The following is an 18,786-nucleotide window of genomic DNA, read 5'->3' as shown; positions in this document are numbered from 1 at the left end:
TTTGTCACTCAGCCCAGATGTTGTGCAGTCAACAATTGTTTGCCTAAGAACCATGCCAGAGGCCAGAGCCATCCCTTCAAGCCCTCCTCATCAATCCTGCACCTGACAGAATGTGCATTCAAATTGGGGTAGGAAATGTGTCAACCAACATCTCCAAAATAAACTCAATCATTCACAGCTTCTCTAAAAAGCAACTGTCAATCTACAAAGTGTTGCTTAGTGTAGTCAAGGATTGTGGCAATTGTGCTTAATTAGAAAGCTTCTATGTGGCCTTATATAGTACCAACTTGCAAATGCAAGCCGCATATCAATCTACTTACATGTAGCCATTCTGCACTGCAGTTGGGAGTCCTTTGATGTATTGTGCAGTTTTCAGTAAAATTTACCTGTGCAACAGTCAGGAAGTGCTTTTCTTTTTTGCAGGAATCTCCTAGCTTTACAACTATCCCTTTAAAAGTAGCAGTTTACAAAGGGAAACAAAAAGGTTTCTAGCAGATTATAAAGGCTTTTTTATTTTTAAAGACACTGCCTTTTGCGTTCACTCCACTTTGTACCATCATGCAGCATACTTCTATGGGCACAAGTTCATGCAGAGCAACCACTTCCAAAATAGAACAACTCTGGGTTATGCAACACTCATTAAAATTACAAAACCTCTCAAAAACCTGACCAGAATGTTAAGGCTGACTTGGGCTCCATGTTTATTAAATTTAGCAGCTGTATCATTCATGCTGACAATGTGGAACTCTGCAAAAAGAGAAACAGGGAAGTTTCATGCCTTAACGACAGTGCAAAAACAACAGCTATTAGATAGGGATGAGGAACCCTTGCTAGGCCACTTCATTACATCAGAATGCATTGATAAGATGAAAGAGCACACTTTTAAAGGAGGTTGGTAACATCGTAAGTCCCAGGTTGGTCGGTTGGTTGTTTTTAAATCATATATACATGCTAGTCAAAACACAGCCAAGACGCGGGCTCCATTTCACAGTCAGACAGCTTGGGTTGACAGAGAGCCAAATTCTCTCTGAACTCTGGCCAGGACTGGCACTTGGAAAAGTTTTACTGGTCCCTCCAAAATGGTTCTAGCCCTGACAGGTTGAGAGGGATCAAATCTTAAAATTACATCAATCTGATTACTTGCTATTTCTCAAGATGCTAAATCAGAGATTAATGTTTCCTAAAGCTAATCAGTTGGGATGAAGCACAGATTTTTATACCTTTGGTGGTTTGAGATAGTTGAAGGTAAAAATGGTCAGAATTCAAGTGCAGGAAAAAAAGCAGTAGATGTAATTAGACTAATGTGATTTTAAAGTCAGATCCCACAACCTGCCAGGAAGGAACATTTCATAATACAGAAATCTGCAATTCCCTGCTCTCCAGTTGTATAAGCCATTAATTTCTAATCAATTTCAATTAGTTTCCTTGATCAAGCACTACTTTTCTGTCACTGGTCCAAGACTGAATATAGGAAGTCCTGCATCTCTGACAAGCATCACACTCAGTTTCTGGTGCTGAGAAGTTAATTTCACCATAATGCTCAAAGTTCAGTTTAGTTTAATTTGTAAAGGCAGGACATATAAAATGGACTTTAAATGCAACCCAAAGAAACAGAGCTTTGGAATTCAAACCAAACTATCAATTCTTCTAAAACTTGGGAATTAGCACCGTGAGACAGGCAAGCAGAATTAAGAGCCTTTTAAGATCAGCCAAAACAGTCATGCCACATTTGTTTGTGACACACAGGATTAACAGTTATGTATTCATGCCAACACACTGACAAGTAGCAAGGTCTCACACGCAAGCTGTCTGCGTTACTGCTGCTAGCTCAAATCACAAGCACACACCTTTTTCTTGCCTTTGCCGACTCATACCATTGGCTTTCAGCTGCCTTGGTTTCTCTCGATCTTGGACAGCAGGCCTTGGTGGTGGAGTAGGAAGCCCTCTTGACTTTGTGGGTCTCATGTAGCCTTTTATCTGTTCCGTAGCTTTGACTCTCTCCTCTTTCTTTATCTCTTTCACCACTTTTTGTCCAGAACCATCTATCTGTTTCTGAGGTAAGTCTGCATATTTATCCTCTTCAGACTTCAAAGCTTGGAAGTCCTTCAGGCCAGCCTCCATCTTGTCAGCAGCATCACCTTCTGAGTGTTCAGAATGGCCTTTAATTTTATCAGTAGGACTGATTTCCTCTGTTTGGGCATCTCTCAGAGTCACACTAGCAACCTCGGCTGCATCTGTCTTTTTTTCTAAACTAACCGGGCACTCAGAGAAGCTTTGTTCACCCAGCTCAGCCTCTTTAGCCACCTCCGCTGTAGCTAGAACCTGCAGAACAACTGCTTCTGCTTTATTCTCCCATTGCACTGTAAGTTCCGGAGAGATGCATCCAACATCCTTCTCACCAGCATAGCTACTTCCTTCCATTTTGTCCGTCACTTTGGCATCTGTGGGAATTGTTCCCTTTATGGCATCTGTCTCCTTCACCAGATGCTCCAAGGAAGCACATTCAGTGCTTTGCTTTTCACCAGTGAAACTTATTTCTTTGTCATCAATCTCTGCTAAAATGGAAGTGTGCACTTCATCCCTTCCTGCCTTGGCAACCTGTTTAACTGGAGAATCCAAGGAAGGCCGTTTACCTTTCTTCTTCTTATCCCCAGCACTAGTCACTTTGATTTTATCACCCTCCTTCACTGAAGTGAAAGCCTGTACGCCAGCCTCTTCACCTTCCAGTTTGACTGAATGCTCATAACGGCTGTGTTTATTTTTCTCCCTTTTGTCACCTGTGCTTGACTCTTTGTTGGTGCCCTCCAAAACCACTGCAGGAGGCAGTGACACCTTACTTCCTTCATCCTTTACTGGATACTCTGGAAAGATACTCGCAAGCCCTTGATTTTTGTCTACAGAACAAGCTTTGCCAACTCTGTCAACACCAACTGCTCTAGACTGAGCGTAGGGTGTGAACAAGTGACCCTTATTATCCCAAAGCATTTGATGCTCAGAGGGGAAATTTTTAATATTTTGGTTTTCATCTACAAGACCCATTTCTTCCATTTGGTACTCCAGATCAGCTACTCTGGGAGGCGGTATTTGGCTTTTGTCGGTCTTAATCTCCAAAACAACTGGCTGCTCAGAGGCATTTTTAGCCTTTCTGTTTTTTCCATCATTACCCCTCTTTTTAGACTTACTGGTCACCAGTGCTGGACTGGAATCTATCATCGTTTGATGTTCTAAAATAGTAAATCCAGCCATCTTGTTTTTATCAGTGGAACTTACAGCTTCAGTTTTGTTGACTATCTCATCAGCACCACCAGGAAGTGTGGCTGCATCTACTTTAGTCTCCAAAAGAAATGGCTTCTCCAAACCAACATCAGCCTTTGTGCTGTTCCCCTTATTATTCTCTTCTGGTTTTCCTGTCACCAGTGGTGTAATGGGAGTTTGTATTTTAGCTGTATCTATTATATCCTCCAACAGATGCTCTGAAGTAGTAAATGGAGTCTCCTTGCCTTTATCAGTGGAGTGAGTTTCTTTAATTTTATTGGCCTCCTCGACTACTGCAGGAAGTTTAACGGAGTCTGTCTTTGCCTCCAAGACAGCAAGGTGCTCAGCACTATTTTCAATCTTTTTGCTTTTCCCATCACTAAACCTCTTCTTAGGTTTGTCTGCCACCAGTTCTGTAATGGGAATGTGTGCCTTAGCTGCATCGCTTATATCCTCCAAGAGGTGCTCTAAAGTAGTAAAATCAGTCTCCTTGCCTTTATCAGAGGAATGAATTTCTTTAGTTTTGATGCGTGTTTCGGACTTTGCTGTGTCCATTTTATAATCTGAGGGAACAAGTTGTTCAAAGAAACTTTTTTCATTACTTTCCTTTATTTTAGGTTTTTCTGTTATCAGTTTCATAGTGGGAACTTGTACCTTGGTTGTATCTGTCAAATTCTCCAGTTGATGCCCTGTTGTAGTAAAGATAGGCTCCTTGCCTATATCAGCAAAACCCATTTCTTTCATTTTTTCAGCCTTTTCCACTACAGTAGGAAGCTTGCTTGTGTCTGTCTTAGTCTCCAGAAGAAAAGGCTGCTCAAAATAACTTTTTTCAACTTTTTTGCCTTTCCTATCACTGCCCTTCTCTTTAGGTTTGTCAGTCATCAGGGCTCTACTGGAATCTGTAGTAAACCCAGTCTCTTTGCTTTTATCCATCAAACTATCTTCCTTTGTTTTGCTAACTGTCTCAGCACTAGCAGGAAGTTTGGCCACATCTGGCTTAGTCTCCAAAAGAAGTGGCTGTTCTGAAATACTGAATTCAGCCTTTTCACTTTTCCCAGTAATACCATTTTTAGGTTCTTCTGTTACCAGTGTTGTAGTGGGACCTTGTACCTCCGTTGTAGCTGTTGCACCCTCCAACAGAGGATCTACAGTAGTAAAATCAGTCTCTTTACCTTTATCAGTGAAACTTATTTTTTTAGTTTTGTCATCCTTCTCCATTACAGCAGGAAGACTGCTTGTGTCTTCCTTAGCCTCCAGAAAAAATGGCTGCTGGAAATAACCTTTTTCAGCCTTTTTGTTTTTTCCATCACTAGTCCTTTTCTTAGGCTTCTCTGCCACCTTTGCAGTACTGGGACCTGTCATATCCTCCAATGGATGCTCTGCAATAGCAAAGCCAGGCTCTTTGTCTTTATCAGTAAAGATTATTTCTTTAGTTTTGCCAGCTGTCTTAGCTACAGCAGGAAGTTTGTCTGGGTCTCTCTCAGCCTCCAGAAGAACTGGCTGCTCAGAGGAATTTTTAACCTTTTTGTTCTTCCCATCACTACCCCTCTTTTTAGGTTTATCTGTAACCAGTGCCATGTTGGGATCTGTCACAGTTGGATGATCGAATCCAGTCTGCTTGCTTTTATCAGTGAAATCTATGTTATCTATGTCGACTGTCTCAGCAGGAGCAAGAAGTTTGGCTGTATCCGTCTCAGTCTCCAAAATAAATGGCTGCTCTGAAAAACTGAAGTCAGCCTTTTTGTTTTTCCCAGCAATGCCCTCTTTAGGTTTGTCTGACACCAATGGTATAAGGGGTACTTTAGTAATATCTGTTGCAGTTTCCAATGGAAGCTCTGCAGTAATAGAGCCAGTCTCTTGGCTTTTATCAAAGGAATCTGTTTCTTTAGTTTTGTCGACTCTCTTTGCTGCAGCAGGAAGATTGGTTGTATCTGTCTTAATCTCTAAAACAGCAGGCTGCTTAGAGAAACCATTTTCAGTCTTTCTGCTTTTTTCATCACTACCTCTTTTCTTTGGTTTCTCTCCCATCAATGCCCCACTGGGAGTCTGAACTTCACTTGGAACTGTCTCATGTGCTGCTACATGCTTGGGAGATATGCACTTAATCTCCTTATTTTCATCAATAAGGCTAATTTCTACAGGTTTGGCCGCCAAAGGAGTTTCCACTTTATTTAGGTTGATGCCTTTTGAAAGAGATGCATTAAGATCTGAATGTTTACACTCACTCTTTTTGTTTTTATCAACAAAACTTATTTCAGTAGGCTTGGTTTGTGTCCGTGCTGATGCAGGATCCCCCATCTTAGTGTGTTCTGCCTTGCATTCTAGCTTCTCCAAGGGTACCTGTTTGTTTTTGCTTTTAGACTGCAACAAACTGTCATCTTTCATTTCTTCCTGTTTCATGACTTTTCCAGCTTTTGCATCCAACAAAAATTTAAATGGTCCTTCAGTTTTCAGGCTCTGCTGGCCTGCTGTGGGACTTGAGATAATATTTTGATCGTCTAAGAGGTGGCTTTCAGTTCCTGCCTTAGCATCCCTTGGTACATTTGAAGTTCCCTTCCTCTGGCCCTCTCTTGAGAGAGTAGAGTGCTCTTTGACACCTTCAGCAGGCAGGACAAAGGGGACGTCTGGCTTTTGCAGTTCAGCAGCAAAGAGAGGAACTTTGGGAACTTTAGAAACTTCTACATTTTCATCCCCTAACTCCATTGTTCTTGGCTGCTGGTTTCTCTTTTGTTTCTGTTTCTTCTTCTTCTTCTTCACAATCACTGGAGAACCTTCTGAATCCCAGCTCTCTCTAGGTACATCTCTCTGGCTCTCCACAAATTCAGACGGCATGCTGAGTAGCTGCCCGGCTGCCTTTTTATGTGGTGCCCTAGTCCGAGAGAATGTTCCAGAGACCCATCCAAGTTCTGCCATAGAAAAGGGGTCTGCTTTTGGGTCAGTACTCTTCTGTTGTGGGAGACCTACTAGAAGTTCCTCGGGGACATCTGCACCAGGCACTGCTGCAGGTTTTGCTCTGCCAAACCTGCGGTCACTTGATTTGTTAGCTTGCCTTACTTGTGCAGTAGGTACACCTGGAATACAGGAAGTTTGCTCAAGTATCAGAGCAACTATTTGCTAAAAAGTCTGACGTTAGCCAATTTTTTATTTTATTGACCGCCTCAGTCATATATGCAGAACTTTTAAACACACTGATACCATACTAACCCCAAACCCAGTTTTAGTGGTGATGTTTAAGAAAGCTAACTTTAAAATAGGTTTTATGTTTAATTTCTTTATGTTATTGGAAAGTCAAATAGATCAATGACAGAGATTAAACAGTCATTTTTTGTACAGTGGGTGATCTTTACTCCCATAAAACAACTGTTCTTGTAGTGAGAAATTACCAATATTTAGAAAAGGCATTAGGGATCCATTTTTCCTGTTATCTTAGCACGACAAGACAGCAGCTACACCAGTTACAACCCTCTAGTTTAGAAACTTTCCTGAGTAGGAAATAGAAGTCTAGTGGAAAGGTAAGGCTCAAGAAGAAAGCGTGTGGATGTAATGGGAAGAAAAAGCTAGAAGTTAGTTTCCCACAGCACCCATAAAGCAGTGGAAGGCAACACTTCATCAAAAGAAAAATAATTTTCTGTACTCAGATGTAGATAGCACTAGTTTCCTCAATTATAAGCCATTCACTTTAGAGAGTGTCAGTCATTTCTTACATAGCCCTGGTCCCACAAATCAGCCTCCAGTCAGAAACATAAGCAATCTAGGCTCAATGGAGAGGTGAGATAGTGGAGCAGGGACAAAACTATGTTTTCCTCTTTGAGCTACACACCTCAATTTGGAAAAGAAATTTGCCATGAACATTATTTTACTAGAATCAAGGAACACTGGATTTGTCTTAACACCAAAATAAGAGCCATGTTGGAAATGGCATTAGAAGAGAAGGAAGGTGAACGTTTAAATGCTTTAGCAGTGAAGACATAAGCCAGCCCCCCAACGAAAATAACAGCAGCATCCAAATTTGGACTCATAGTCCTGAAACCAAGGAGATTAAACCATTTAAAAAGAGGGGACAGGGCAGAGACTGGAGGCAAAGTGCAAGCAGAATCATTGTGATGAATTCACAAAACAGCACAATGCTGGCTGTAGAAAATCGCGTGCTTGCCCATGTGGCTGAAGGGTAAGACAAACGCAGCTAGCAGGAGAAGGAAGAATGGTATTCAGAGAGAAAATATATTTTAATTCTAAATTCCAGCTACTGTCAAATCTCTACCTGTAGGTTCCAGTGGAGATTTCTTTTGTGGAGGTTCTGTATGGTGGGCTTGACTAAGCTCAGCCTCTTCCTTCAGCTTCTCTACTATGGCCAGGTCAGCAGCTGGAGCTGTTTTTTCTGGAAGGGTTTCTTTAGTTTCTATTAATGTCAATGGTTCTTTTGCTTCCACTGTAATTGAAACACAAAAAACACAATAAGATGGGATGTTTCACATCTGATGAATGAGTGTAACCACTATTTTACACACAGGCATATAGAAAAGAGTACATTTTGGTTTAGAATATAGATGCAATTTACAAGATTCTGTAACCTGTCTACATATATTCCTCCCTCAAGCTCCCTTTGACAAATACCCTACAAAATGGTTGCAGTGTCAAAGGTGAAATATACAAGATTGTCTTTGCTATCTGAAGACAGGTCAAGCCTCTTTTCTTGAAAGAAAAAATGGTTACCCACCTTTTTCGTAACTGTTGTTCGAGATGTGTTGCTCATGTCCATTCCATTCTACGTGTGTGCGTGCCCATGTGCGCGATCGGAGATTTTTGCCTTAGCGGTATCCATAGAGCCAGCTGTGCCACCCCCGTGAGTGCCATGCTCAGGTGTTGGTATATCAGGCGCCGTCGGCCCTATGCCCTCTCAGTTCCTTCTTGCCGACAACTCTGACAGAGGGGCAGGAGCATGGGTAATGGAATGGACATGAGCAGCACATCTTGAAGAACAGTAGTTACAAAAATGGTGGGTAACTGTTTTTCTTCAAGTACTTGCTCATGTCTATTCCATTCTAGGTGACTCGCAAGCAGTATCAATGAAGGTGGGCTCAGAGTTCACGGTCTTGCAGCTTGCAGCTGCACTACTCTGCCAAAGCCAGCATCGTCTCAAGCTTGCTGGGTAAGTGCATGATGAGACACAAAAGTGTGGGCAGATGACCAGGTAGTGGCCCTACAGATCTCTTGGATTGGTACCTGTGCCAGGAAAGCCACTGACGATGCGTGTGCCCTAGTCGAGGGTGGCGTACCAGTCTCCTGGATCCAGGGAGGGGATGATGGAGGCCAGGGAGACCATGCAAAACTTCAACTTTATGAGAGACTTGTTGAGGCAACGCAGGTCCAGGATGGGTCTGAGGCCCCCTTTTGCCTTCGGGATTAGGAAATAGCGGGAATAGAACCCTTTCATGTCCCAAGGGACCTCCTCCACTGCCCCCAGGTGCACGAGATTCTCGACCTCTTGAACAAGGTGGTGCTTGTGAGAAGGGTCTGTGAAGAGAGGTGGGTGGGACGGAGAGGTGGTGGAAAATTGCAGGATACAGCCCCGAGATACTATGTCCAGCATCCAGTGGTCCGAGGTGACCTACAACCGGGCCGAACAGTAGGGACAAAGACAGTCGAGGAAAGAACAAGGTGGATCCAGGAAATTGACTGGGGCATCGCTCTGAAGCGCACCTTCAAAATGGATGCTTCACTGGGCTGGGCTGTACAGGAGGAGGAAGGGCGGCAACGACTAAAACTCATGTCTCTATCCCTTCTCCTTGCAGACCCCTGACAAGGCTGACAAGGCCTTGGCGGCGGGAGCAGCCGGAACGGCTTCCATGCAGACTGCGGCGTATGCATCCCCAGTGAGCGAAGGGTGGCCCGAGTGTCCTTCAACCCATGCAGTCTCACATCCGTCTGTTCAGAGAAGAGACTGTTCCCATCGAAAGGGAGGTCCTAGATGGAGGTCTGCATCTCTTGGGAAAGGCCGGAGGTCTGAAGCCAGGAGCTGCGCCTCATCACCACCACTGACGCGACCCCCCTGGCTGCCGAGTCCGCCACATCCCACCCCATTTGGAGGGAGCTCCTAGCTGCCACGGTGCCTTCATCTACCAGGATGCCAAAGCCCACGGGAGGGACTCCTTGAACTTATGAAGGGAGTCCAATAATAAGTTAAAATTGTATCTGCCCAAGAGGGCCTGATGGTTTGCCACCTGGAATTGTAGGCTGGCAGTGGAATAAATTTTTGTCCCAAAAGTCTTTTGGTCTCTTTATTTTTGGGAGTTGAGCTGGTGTGCCCCTGCTTGTCTTTTTCATTGGCTGCAGAAACAACTAACGAGCACGGAGGTTGGTGGGTATAAAGGTACTTGAACCCTTTGGCCGGGACAAAGTACTTCTTTTCGGAACTTTTGGAGGTGAGAGAGATGGAAGATGGGGTTTGCCAGAGGGCCTTGTCAATTTTGAGGACCCCATCATGCACCAGTAGTGCAACATGGGCAGGGGTAGAGGCTGAGAGGAAGTTGAACAAAGTGTCCGCCTGCTCGGCCATCTGCTCCACCTCTAGGCCCAAGTTCTTGGCCACCCATCGAAGAAGGGCCTGCTGTTCTTTAAAATTGTCCGGCGGGCTGTCCCTCAAGGGGCCTGCACCCGCCTCATCCGGAGATGAAGACTACGACTGTACCACCGACGTACATCATGCCCATGGGGGAAGGGAGGTTTGGGGTGGGTGCAGTGTCCTCTACCCTGACCTCCAAGCGTGACTCATGAACCGAGCCTGGTGCCATTGGTGCTGCCAAATGTTGCTCCGAGGTAGCGGCAGATGAGCAGTGCGAAGGGGGCATCGTCATGACTGGCAAGCCCAACGCGCTCCAATAAGGCCACTGCGCTGGCCACTGGCCACGCTGCCAAGACAGCGCCGTCAATGTCAACACAGCCCCAGGAGTCCAATCATGCTGGTGGAGTCTGGGCAAGGGGCTGAACTGCCCTTCCATGCCAGAGGAATCACCTTCTGGTGACCATGGTGGGGCCATCGACACCTGCATCTGCCTGCTGACCGTCGCCGCTGGAGACCGGTGCCTGGAATGAGAGGATCGGTTTCGGTATCGAGGGGACTGGTGCTGAAGGGACCGGAGTTGTGATGGGGAGTGCTCCCACGGGGCAGGCAACCGAGATCTGCGCCAAGAGGATGACTGGCAGGAGGGCGAACAGTGCCAGTAGTATGGAGACTAGCGCCTCCCCCTTAGGTGATCCGTGTTGAGACTGCGGGGACCGCGATCGCGGTGCCTGAGACCAAGGGCGAGCTCCAGAGGATCTGGACTGCAACTCTGGAGATCTGCGGCGCGGAGAACACTGCCTTGTCTTGGGGCATCGGCAGCGCTCCACTGCCCTGAGAGCTGTTACTTGCTGGCTTGATCTCGTGGGGAGCCTTTGCCGTTTCCTGCGGCATCGGTGGTGCCAGCAGTGTGGGTGGAGACCTCTGCTCTCTCGTCGCTATCAGGAGTTTGGGTCCCCTACTGCTCCCAGGAGCCAGTGGTGGATCCTTTAAGGGGCTAAGGGCCCTGACCGGGGAGGCACGTACATGTGGGCTTCAGAGTGGCTGGGCAGCCCAAACCAAGTCCTTTGCCCAATGTCCCATGGTCCTTCTTGCCCAGTGCCGTGGAGCCAGGGTTCTTTGTTTTCTTTTTGGGCACCAGCGATGGGGAGCAGTGCCAGGTGGAGCCAGGGGTGTGCTGTGCACCGAGACTAAGGTATTAGGTGAGTCTTGGAGGGACGGCTCGGAAGCTGGATGAAGGGCCAGAAATGAGAAGAGCCTGGAAATGAATATCCTGCTCTTTCTGAGTCCTGGGTCAAAAATGTGTACAAATACGACACTTGTCCTTCACATGTGCTTCCCCCAGGCACTTGAGGCAGCTGGTGTATGGGTCACTTACAGGCCTAGGCCTGTTACAGTCCGCTCAGGGCTTAAACCCCGGAGAGCAGGGCATGCCCCACCTGGGGCAAAGTCCCCACTGGGAGTAACTTCTAACTACACTTAACACTAACTACTATAAACAAACTATTTACAAGGCCCTAAGGCTCGAAGTCAGAAGAGACAAAACCGCTAGCCCTTGCTATGCAAGGAAAGGCACTCTGACTGACCACTACGGGCGGTAAGAAGAAACTGAGAGGGCATAGGGCCAGCGGCGCCTGATATATCAACGCATGAGCGCGGCACTCAAGGGGGCACCATGGCTGGCCCTACAGATACTGCTAAGGCAAAAATCTCTGATGACTGCGCACATGGGCGCGCGCACACACCTAGAATGGAATTGACATGAGCAAACACTTGAAGAAGGATCAAGAGTTCATACAACACAGGCTTTCACACAACTCAAACTGAACTTGTAATGCTTTATCACTGTACAGTTGCTTTTCCCAATACTTGTTAACTGTATCAACTAACAAGGAGGCTTGCAAAACTACCAAAATACAGGAGAAAGTGAACCGTTAACTTCACCTAAAAAAGGGACAGAAACATCTTGTAACACGCTAGCTAAAACAAATACTCGGTTCACAACGCTGATTAAAAATTAAAGTTTGGACACAGCTTCCAAAATGTGGATTGATGTACTACATTTAAGGGCTTATTATTATTATATACATAAAAAATTAACAGGGACATAAAATTCAGACACAGTTTAGTTCTGTTAAAGTGATCACATTAGAGACCTATTAGATTTTTAATTACCTTGAATTTTTTAAGTTATATACATTTAATTACTTTATACAAAGATATAAAAAATAAAAATTGTAATAAACCAACCACCACATTCAATGGATACAACAAATATGCATGGGGAAAGAAGGAAAAGAAATACAAATTCCCTCCCTTGTCCTTAATGGAAATCATATCTACATTACAGCAATCTGCAGCGGTTACCCCCCAGGTTGAGGCTGAGAAACAGTTTCTAATATAAACCCCCATTTTCACATGCTCATAACTTTCCAAAACATTCACCTTGGGGCTGAAGTCTTCTTTGCATGGTTTCTGCCAAAGGCGGAGGAATAGTGTGAGAGAGAAATTGGGAGGGAGAAGAGTTAAGCTCAATCAAAAATGCTGACTCCACAACAAAGAAGCCCTCTTGATTTTGTACCCAGGTTTATAGATTTCTCACCTGCCAGCTCTGGGAGTTCTTCATTTGGCTTCAGAAGATGCTCTGTATGTTTGCTGGGAGATGGTTTATTCTCTTCCACATTCTCTAGCACAGGAATTCTATCTGCACCAGGAGTAGAGGCTTCTGGGACCGTCATTTTTTGTTCCATTACCACAGTTGGGGCAGATGATACTGTTTACAACAAATTTTAAAAGTTAGTGGTTTTTCTACTTGTAAACAGTTGAGACCCCCAACTTACCTCTCCAACTACTCTCCTCTCTCCCCCAATTTGCCTCCAAGTTCCTTGAGAAAGCAGTCTATTCACAGTGCCTTGAATTCTTGTCCTCTGGCTCCCTCCTAATCCCAGGCAATCCAGTTACCATCTGTTCCTTTGAAACTGCTCTTCCCAAACTCTCCAGTAAGTATGAGCCTACTCTGACCTCCTCCTGCGTAAGTCTAAGGGATTTCCTGAACCTCTTTTTCTACTGCCTGCTCGTTCACTCCAGAATTCTCTTCAACTTGGGCTTTTACATCTCTGCTGTCCTGCCTCACCAGCTGCTCTTGTGGCAGATCCTCCTCCCCCACTTCTCCTGAGATCTCTCCAGGTTCTTTCCTCAGTCCTCTTCTTTTTACTTTACACTTTATCTACAAATGAACTCTTCACTCACATGGCTCCAACTATCATAATTCCCTACTTGTCCAATCTCACCTCTCCAACTGTCCCTCCGATTTCATTCTAGCTGTCTCGTCAGCAGCTCAGACTAAGCATAGTGAAATACCACTTTTTTTGCCCACCTATACCATGTCCTTACTTCTCCTCCCATCAGCCATTGTCATTGCATTGTCTTGAATTTCCTCTCATTCTTCTTCTCCATCTGGATCCCCAAAATCTTTGTTCAGGCTGTGGTCACCACTGGTGTCAGTTACTGTCACCCCTTCCTCGCTAGCTAACCTGATTCTCAACCCATTCCCTTTCAGATCATGCAAAATGATATCCTCATTCCTACTATTCTATTCCATTCCCCTAATCTTATCCTTTCATTGATTACTCTGGCCTCCCACAGAAAATCTCATCTTCTCTACACCCCCGTAACCTGTGTTTCTGCCTTCATTTCCTCCTTCTCACTTCTCCTGGAAGCCTATCCACTTCTTAAACTGCCTGTTTAAATACATCTGCCCACATTGTCTGGCTCTTTTATTCACAACTTCTTCCACACCACCCCTCACGGCTCATTCCCTAGCCTGCTGCTTTTAGTTAAAACCTCTCCCTTTAAAAACTCACTTCTACCCAAAAGCCTACCAATGTTAAGACACTAAAGAATTAAGTGAATAACATTTAAAAAGTGACTGCTATCCTTACCAGGGTGTACTTTACAGCTTACCTTTCCTGTATTGAGAGTCTGAACTATACTGTCTGTCAAACTTAAATCATAACTTCGACTCAGCAGGGACCATGCTAGCTTCTTCTGATTGTACAGCATGGACTACAATGATCATGCCCCAAACACAATAAAATCCCCTGCCCACTGCCAGAATACAAACATTTCTCATTTAATATCCCTGTTCTCAATCCCTGAATTCTTTAGCTAAAGCAACCTGGCAAAACTGCCAAAAAATGTATCTACCCAGCAACAAAATCTAATAGGCCCTATTCAGATTAGAGGCCCTTTGAGGCAGGCACTATGTCTTCTTATTTGTCTATACATCACTTGGCATATCTTGGAACCTATAGTACATATTTTGGATACCATAATATGTACACAAAATAATTGCCACTAGGGATGGGTAAACATGCCTTTTGACGGCTTGCACTAAATCTCTCTCTGAAACCTTGATTTCCCCCAAAGATTCCATAGTGCTTTAGAGCAATGCAAAATCCTAAAATGGACAATAAAATATCAGTTCCATATTGTATATATGAAATACCCTTGTGAGCCATTTCCTATTGTGCATACCTTGGCAGCAGAGTTGAGCTGCAACCAGGAGGCTGAGTTTAAGACAGATCAGAGCAATATTTACTTTGGATGAATGCACTACCTCGTGTTCAACAATCTTACTGGAACGTGTATATCTGGATTTACACCAGTTACTGTACTGCAGGGTTTTTAGTAAGACTTTCCTTTGTAGACTCAGGTCTCATAGTGGCCTTCATACAGGATTTGCCAAAATATTTAAGTCCTCAGGTAACAGTTTATGCAGACTTTCTGGTGTCCGCTTACCTGTTGGAGGTTCATTAAGAGCTGACTTGTGTTGCTCAACAGAAGGTTCAAACACCATCAGCTCTTCCACTACAGGAACAGACACGTCTCCCATCACTGGAACAGACACTGCAGAGATTAACAGAAGTTAAAGAAACCAGTATACTAAATATTGCTAGTTCTGAAGTTTGTAAATGGGGGATGACGAGAAAAGGAAAAGCACCTACAAACTAGTCTTTAAAGGGCATATTTTTTTCTTATGTGACTGTGTATCATTCCTATTAGTGGTAATGACAGATACACCTTCTTGTACAAATGGCAGCAAAAGGTACAGTACAAAATACTCCAAAGTCTGCATCCTTGTCTACATGCCTTATTTGACACTTGTGTGTTACCAAAGTGCCTGAAACTACTGTATTCCGCTATACACCCTATTTTTAATAGAGCTAATTCCTAGTCAGGTATGCAGTCTTATAGCCTGAAAATCCACTAGGAGCATATGAGGAGGCACAGTTGGTGATCTTCTGGCATGTGGCAATGTACAGCATGCACTAAACAGGAATGAGAATGACTTATTTAAATATCACGATATAGTATACATTCAGCTGGCTACACCTCTACACTTGAAAAAAGTACCGTGGGATATTCAGTGACCACAAGTGCTCAGAACCTTGTTTTCCATCATATTTAAAAAAACCAGCGTCTCCAGTTGCCCAGTGCCCATGGCTATCTCAAGCAGGAGCACTGATTTACTCCTGACTTAGAAGGCACTACCATCAACTAAATCACTAACAGGACCTTCTTCTCTGATCCAAGCACTGGCAACGCCTGACTCTGCACTTGACAACAGAACTCAGCTTGGAACATATACAGGCTTTAGAATGTGGCTCATGGGCTCTTATTTTATTCAACAGTCATCAACTATCTCCCAGTTCCCAATGACTTCAGAAGCTCTGAAATTCTTCAAGGACCCTGTTCAGTCAGTTTAAGCCCCAAATTTTAGCTTTTAAAAACAAGGTTTTTTGGTTGTTTTTTTTACAAAATCCTAATAAAACCAAAAGAAGTGTTTTCATACAGTTTATTTGGATTTAAATATTCTCCTGAAGTATTTGCTCCATATGTAACACAGCATAGTCTGAAGGCACTCAAGTCAGAACACGATAGTGCCGAAAACCAAAAAAAGTCTATTTTCATTGTCCAAACTTGGTGAAATACAGAAAAAGTGAACACCAGTATAAATGGTGGGAAGTAAATTAAGTTTCAAAACTAGATTCTTAATAATCTAAAGCGATGATACTCAGAACTCAGTGGTTCACGAGCCACATTAGCGATCAACATTACCCAAAAGAGCCACAGTAGTGTGACTTCATTGTTTCATTTACTATTTTATATAGATTATTCTCACAGCAAAATGACTGACCAAGTATTATTATTTTATCAACTACACTTGGTTAATAACATAGTAAAAGTACCCAATAGTTATTAACCAATCAGGATAATAGTTAAATCACACCATGTTTTAATATCACATGCTGCAAAGAGCCACGTTAAAGAGTCGCTTGCGGCTCGAGAGCCTCAGTCTGCGTATCGCTGATCTAAAGTGTTGACAAAGGTTAAGAAATTCATTTTATAAAACTTACTTTTTAATCTGACCACCTCCTTTAATCAACACTACAGGACTCACTTTCTCCAGCCATAACTGATACTCTCACTACTGTGCTCGGTGATCTAAAAAGGCCTATATCTAGGCTATACCAATTATGCAGTACACCTGAGTTTCCAAAGCCAAGTCATTGACTGTTATTTATTGTTCACCGTTTCAGCTAGAGTATGACCCTCTCCAAAATAAATTAAATGATTGGTACAGAATATATATTACTGGGAAAGGTATACAGGGGCAAGTAGTATTGTTGCACTCCAACAAATCCTGAGGCCTGGTCTACACTACGGAGTTAGGTTGACGCAACGCAGCTTATGTTAACCTAACTACAGAAGTGTCAACACTAAAATTTGGCTCCTGCTGCTGTAACTGTCCTACTACACTGACTTAACTCCACCTCCACGAGAGGTGTAGAGTCATTGTTGATGTAGTTAGGGTGACTCAGTGTCAGTGTAGACACTGCATTGCTTACATCGACTGTTACTGGCTTTCAGAAGCCATCCCACAATGCATCACACTGACAGTACAATTGATGCAAGTGCTCCCAGGGAGGATGCGCACTGCTGACACAAGCAGCAAAGCGTACACATACACAAGCAATGCAATTACTGCGGTGGCAGTATGCTGACATACGTTAAGTCACTTTACAGTGTAGAGATGGCCTCAGACTCACAGGAGGCCGTGAACAATATGAACAACAGGGTAAAGAATCATCAATAAATTGAACTTGTGATCACATTGGTATGATTAAAGCAAAGTTGGATCACAACTCAGTCTTACATACATACATACATACACACACACACATACATACACATACATATATATGACTACTAACCACAAATAAAGATAACCCAGTTTTTGGAACTTCACATTCTGCAAGAGCTGTGGGTTATGAGGTAGTAAAGAATCATTTAATCAGCTTCTGGGCATATTTAATGCAACAGCTGAAGGTGTACTAGATTTATCATTCCCTAGCCATACAATTCAGCCAAACCCTCCCACCTCTGAATTTTCACTCATGGTGGGTTTTTGCTGGAAGCTTTGATAATATGCTATCTTCACTAAAATGGGCTCAATCCTAGACCCCAACACCTTCAAACTTTAGCGATGGATCTGAGCCCTTAAAGTAATCTTTAATCATCATCTTCTTCGCCTTACCCCATCAATCAGGATCGGCAGCTCTTGTTCTTCGTCTTCCAAGCTGACATCAACTTTCTTCACATCCTCCTTCAGCATCTTGAACCACCTTTTTCTAGGTCTTCCTCATTGGTCTTTGTCCCATGAGTCTGACCATTAGATCTGGTACTTTCTGGCCAAAATATCTCACATATCGTCTCACATGATCCAGCCATCTCAGTCAATATTCCCTCAGATTTTATATGATGGGGACTACCTGCATAATGGCTTGTACTCTTTCAGTGCATAGCCTATCAGCTCTCGTCTTACCCAACATCCACCTGATCAGTCTCATTACAGCAGTGTGAATTAGTAGTAGTATTTCTCTCTTCCTCATTGGCTAACATTCCAACCCGCACCTCATGGCTGGCCTAATCATGATCTTATATAATTTGCTCTTTAGTTTACCTGGCATATTCTTATTGCAGAAATTCCTGTCAACTCCCTCAATTTACACCAAGTGCTCTCCATGCACCTCCATGACATCTGTATCCACATTCCCAACATGGCTCAGGACTGAATCCAGATATTTAAATTGTCACACAGACTAACATTCTACCATCTAATTTCACTAGCATCTGGTAGTCCCTCTCAACAAAGCACCACATGGATTCCAGCTGATTCATATGCCATTTTCATAAGCTATTTTTTCTAGTTCAGTTCTAGGTCCCTTTCCAGTTTGGATTTATTTTCACGGCACGACAATGTCATAGGCAAAAAGTATTCTCCATGGAGCCTTTGCTGTAAATGGAGATTACTTACCTGTAACTAGAGGTCCTTCAAGATGTGTGGTCCCTATCTGTATTCCACATATGGGTACCCTTGCACTCCATGCACTTGAGGCAGGAGATGTTTAGCAAGTAGTCTCTGTTGGTCCATGCATGTGCAGTTGCTCTCCTTGTGTTCCGAACTGAGGGCATAAAGTTCCTTCTCCTACAATGAATCAGATAAGATCCAAAGCAGAGCGGAAGGAGGGTGGGTATTAGAATATAGATAGGAACCACACATATTGAAGAACCTCAGGTTTCAGGTAAGTAACCTTCTCCATTTTTTCTTCAAGTGCTGGTCCTTATATGTATTCCACATGTGGGTGATTGGTAAGCAGTACTCAAACAGGAGGAGGGTGTGAGGATGCAGTTGGTATGGATAGCTAACACTACTGACCTCACGACTGCATCTGCTGAAGAACCCTGGACAAGGGCGTAATGTTTTGTAAAGGAGTGCATGGAGCTCTAAGTAGCCGCCTTACAAATGTCCATTACTGGTACATCTCAGATGCCACTGAGGTTGCTTGGGCTCTCAGAGTGGGCCTGCACCCCATCTGGAGGAAGAATACTTGTCAACTGATTAACAC

General features: G+C 43.8%; 1 protein-coding gene across 1 annotated transcript in view; it reads right to left on the bottom strand.

Annotated features, from left to right (window-relative positions):
- Positions 1-625: 625 nt before the first annotated feature.
- LOC112102497 (titin homolog) overlaps positions 626-18,786 on the bottom strand; it is a 176,209-nt gene continuing 158,048 nt past the window's right edge. Inside the window, exons 10-14 of the mRNA XM_029911616.1 lie at positions 14,615-14,722; positions 12,417-12,587; positions 7,517-7,684; positions 1,848-6,326; positions 626-747 (exon numbers count right to left, since the gene is read on the bottom strand). Of these exons, the coding sequence (XP_029767476.1) occupies positions 626-747; positions 1,848-6,326; positions 7,517-7,684; positions 12,417-12,587; positions 14,615-14,722 (5,048 nt within the window). The remainder of the gene's footprint in view (positions 748-1,847; positions 6,327-7,516; positions 7,685-12,416; positions 12,588-14,614; positions 14,723-18,786) is intronic.

Source organism: Terrapene carolina, unplaced genomic scaffold (genome assembly GCF_002925995.2).
Source record: "Terrapene carolina triunguis isolate 2854851 unplaced genomic scaffold, T_m_triunguis-2.0 Scaffold111, whole genome shotgun sequence".
NCBI classification, from domain to species: Eukaryota; Metazoa; Chordata; order Testudines; family Emydidae; genus Terrapene; species Terrapene triunguis.
The sequence above is the reverse complement of the archived record's forward strand: the minus strand, read 5'-3'. Positions and strand labels throughout refer to the sequence as shown.